The sequence below is a fragment of the Cryptomeria japonica genome, chromosome 7 (genome assembly GCF_030272615.1).
Source record: "Cryptomeria japonica chromosome 7, Sugi_1.0, whole genome shotgun sequence".
NCBI classification, from domain to species: Eukaryota; Viridiplantae; Streptophyta; class Pinopsida; order Cupressales; family Cupressaceae; genus Cryptomeria; species Cryptomeria japonica.
In genome coordinates, this window is record NC_081411.1 from 573,154,393 (window position 1) to 573,158,554 (window position 4,162).

Sequence of the window (4,162 nt, forward strand, 5' to 3'; positions counted from 1 at the left end):
ATGTATCTATCATCAGAAAGATGAGATTACAAACAAATACAGTTTAATTCAAATGTAAATTTATCTAATCTCCATGAACTGTAATCTTATCTAATCTACTGAACTGTCGAAAACTCGTGTCAAAATAGATAACATATATCTATATTAAAATGCAGATAACATATGCATTTAGTTTGTTAAATTACAGAATCAGTGAATGTGATCCGACAAGTAGATTACAAACAGATATAGTTTAATCCATCCGTAGACTTATCTAATCTTCATGAACTGTAATCTTATCTAATCTAGATGAACTGTGGAAAATTGATAGATAATATATATCCGTCTTAAAATTTATAAATTTTTCTCAAAAATTTATGGGTATGAACTTCAAACATTCGCCTGGAGAGTACACTCTATGCTGTGGAAAATCCCATTCTTGAATTCGGGCTAGAGTGGAGAACTAAAACTAAATTCCAATTTCATTTCAAAATCAGGAGCAATTAGACAGAAAGATTGGTCCGATTGCCGGCCAAAATGAGATGCTAAGATGTAATAATGAAGTTAGAGAAGATTTACAGATGAATGAATTCTATGGATGGAAAAGTGAGGTCCAAGCGGAGGCAGTGTAGAGACACAGGTCCTTCCAGCCAAGCTTGAGAGTTCCTGCATCTTCCACAAGTGAAAAACCTTCACAAGGAAACATGTTGAGCAAGAGTTCTGCCTGGGCAAAAGCATTACCACTCATGGACAACTGCCTGAACTCTGAGTGCTGCAGGTAGCTTCTCCAGCTCTCAAATTTAACTTCTCCTGTCCTGGCAGGTCCCCCAACAGCCAGAATGTTCTTGATCTCATGGGAAAGAAGCTGTTGTTCTACAACATGGCGCTCTAGATTGTCATCAGGGAAGCTTTCACCCAAGGAATCAAACATTGCAGAGTAATAATGCAAGGCCTCAACAAACCTGTTGAGGAAGGACCCAGCGTAGCTCATCTCTTGCTCTACAATGGTGACCACATTGGGTGCCAATCTCTGCAACAGTTCTAGTGTGTGGGTGTCTGATCCAGTGACATCATAGAGAGAATGATGAAGCCAATGGACTGCAAGAGCATCATCCCCCTTCCTTACATGCAAGGCAGCAGGGTCTACTTTCCCCACTCTGTCTGCAACGGGGTGGTATTCAAAGGGCAATCTGAGAGTCCTTGCAAAGTTTGAGAGGCGCTTCCCAGTAGCTTCAAGAGCATCCATGGAGGTCCCAAGCCCTGTGATCCTCACATAAGGAGGTCCCCCAGGCCTTGCAGCCAAGAATTGGAACAGTGCAGGCCATTGCAGGCCTTGCATTATGTCAAAATCTATGATGTGGACCCTGCTCTTTCCCTCAAAGGCTTCCAATATGGCTTGGTTTGATGTAAAATGGGAGAATTTCACAAAAGGGCAGATGCCGTTGAAGGACTGAAAAGCAGACAGTATGTTATCATTGCGAGCTACTTGAACCCCAGGCAATGGTGAACATACCCCCAAACAGGAATTTATTAGCCGCCCGCCCATGCCCTCAGCAAAATATGCTGCAACTCTTTGCAGAGAACTGCCATAGGGGGAAGCTAATTCACTGATTTGGGGCAGAATCATGTTGGCTTCCTCCAAATCATCAGCTGAAACAGCCTCTGCACATTTCAATAACAGAGATAGCAGATGCAAACCTTCTTCATCGGATTCACTGCAAGATTTGTTCTGCTGCCTTGGATTTTTGAGTTCTGCAGTTGGGAACTGAGGCCGCTGCAGAGGATACTGCACTTCAAAAGACCCATTTCCAGGGCACCATTTGTTGGCTTCCATGGAGAATTTGGGGATTGCTGCAACTTGATTTGAGTCCTTCCGAGCAGGGCATGGATTATATTGGTAACCCATGTTGAAGCCCTGAAAATTCTCGGTCTCAACGAGGTTATATTCATGATTGCCATTTTCAATGTTTTGGGAAGCTTCAGAATCCCTAACAAAATGTGAATTTGACAACCTCTGCCTCTGATACTGACTCCAATCCTGCCCTTCAAAATCCTTGCGGGCTCTTTTCCAAGGATTATGTGCCTTGTTCATCACAACGCGGGACTGAACTGCGTTGGAGATCTGAGAATTGGAGGAAGCAGAAAATGTCTCAGGCATTGTGAGCAGAATTTCCTCCACAGAGTTGCTGGGCATGGCTTCTGAGAGCTGATTCACAACAGATTCCACCCATGCTCCCTTTAGATTACAATCCGAGGGATCATCCCCAACACTAAAACCACCAGATTCATCAAACCAAACAGGTCTAGCATTAGGGTTAGGATAAGAGGAATGATTTCCATTTTGGAGAGCAGGAGAAGAAGACCAGTTTTGATTTGCATAGCCCAAGAAGGACACACTCCCTCCTGGTTCATTTTTCATAACATTCTGTTTCTCTGAGTGCAATTGAAGTGCCCGATCTTTCCCCAGTCCCACCTCCACTTCTTCACTGCTACTGAAGCTCTTACACACCCCAGAAGAAGTTGAGGAATTCTCAGATCCAGATTTATCACGCATGCCAATCATACTCATACTCAAATGTTTCTTCAAAGGTGCTTCTGCGTTTCGAACCGCGTCCAAACAAGTTGCCATTGACGGCAGTGCTTCTCACAACTAATTCTCCCCTCCCCTTAAAACTTATATAGGTTACACCGCTCCTACCCATTTCCATTAAATATTACATCTCAGCTTCAATTCCCCAAATGGATTAACCAAAGATTAATCTGATTGCATCTTTCAGGGTAAATCTGGATGCCGTATAAAAAGACATAGCTTTTAACGATGCAGGAGGAGCCGGCAATGCCCAATCAAAGTCTCCGAGTCATAAATCATTGGATTTGTATAACTAGTTCTGTTGCGCTTAAAAAATCAATATTTCCAGTCATTTTCAGGGGTGTGGGCCTCACTGAAGCTCCGATGAAACAAGGACGGCATCGGGCATCGGGCATCGAAAGAGGAGGCAAGCGACAAACTGACGATCCGCCATTTGAAGCTCCCACTGCCCAAGGATCTTTGCTCACTACGGATCAAATAACACAATCCACAACGTTAAACGACGTATTCACCATTTTTAAATGCTAAGATCTGGAATCGTTATGTTCTTCCGTTTTACTCCCCACACCTCAACATTTCACACATTGAATCTGTTATAAACTAAAAAAATGGAATATTTTACATTTTTTATAATTCATTTTTGTTGTTCATACAAAGTACAATTCTTTTATTATTCACAAGTTCGATTTTGCTATTTGATATGGGAGTGTAAGCTTATGTTGATAGCCTTCTATAATCAATATGGAAGCACAAGTCTACATTGAAATTCTTTTATCATTCACAAGTTCATTTTTTGCTATTAGCCTTCTATAATCAATATGGAAGCACAAGTCTACATTGAAACTCTTTTATCATTCACAAGTTCATTTTTTGCTATTTGATATGGGAGTGCAAGCCTATGATGATAGCTTTTTATCATCCATGAGTTTGTTCTTGCTATTTTATATGGGAGTACTAGCTTATGTTGATACCTATTTGACTTAGAGTCAAGAATTAAGGGGTTTCCATTCTATTTAAGTCACATGGGGCACAATCTTAGGGTCACCCCTTCTACCGTAACTCTAGAGGTTTGAACCTTGGTGGGTTGCTTCATCAAGGAACATAAAATCACCCTCACCAATTGTGTCCAACCAATTGAGCTTATGTGGATAGAATCTCTTTTACATATATCTAAACTAATTAAATAAATGATACAGTGGAGTAAATTAACATAGATTTAATTGAGGAGTTTAGAATTAAATTGAGAAAAATGTAAAATAAAATGAGGGAGACTAATTAAAGAAATGAAGCTTACAAATCAACGATGAAATGTGTATGTAAAAAGTGTGTAATTTATGCTCATAAATTAATGCTCTTGGGGTGCATTCTATTTCACAATCTATATAAACCTAGAATCTTCAATGGGTCTAACCTAGTTGGCTCAAGATTGATCCCAAGAAATGTAAACTTATTTTCTAGAGCACAAATCTATTCCTAGAATTGCCTTTAAGAGTTGAGGGAATGAGGATGGTTGAGGGAATGAAGATTTGATATATGTATGTATGTGTGTGTGTGTGTATGTATGTATGTACGTATAGAATTCGTGGGTCCCTA

At 40.5% G+C, this 4,162-nt stretch overlaps 1 protein-coding gene across 1 annotated transcript; it reads right to left on the reverse strand.

Annotated features, from left to right (window-relative positions):
* Nucleotides 1–265: 265 nt before the first annotated feature.
* On the reverse strand, nucleotides 266–3,023 carry LOC131073101 (protein SCARECROW). The gene has a single exon (XM_058009473.2). The coding sequence runs from the start codon at nucleotides 2,606–2,608 to the stop codon at nucleotides 572–574; it is 2,037 nt and encodes a 678-aa protein (XP_057865456.2). The 5' UTR covers nucleotides 2,609–3,023; the 3' UTR covers nucleotides 266–571.
* Nucleotides 3,024–4,162: the final 1,139 nt, after the last annotated feature.

Bases quoted from the DNA above. Each gene is read 5' to 3' on its own strand.
- LOC131073101 (XM_058009473.2), bottom strand. From the start codon at position 2,608: ATGGCAACTTGTTTGGACGCGGTTCGAAACGCAGAAGCACCTTTGAAG.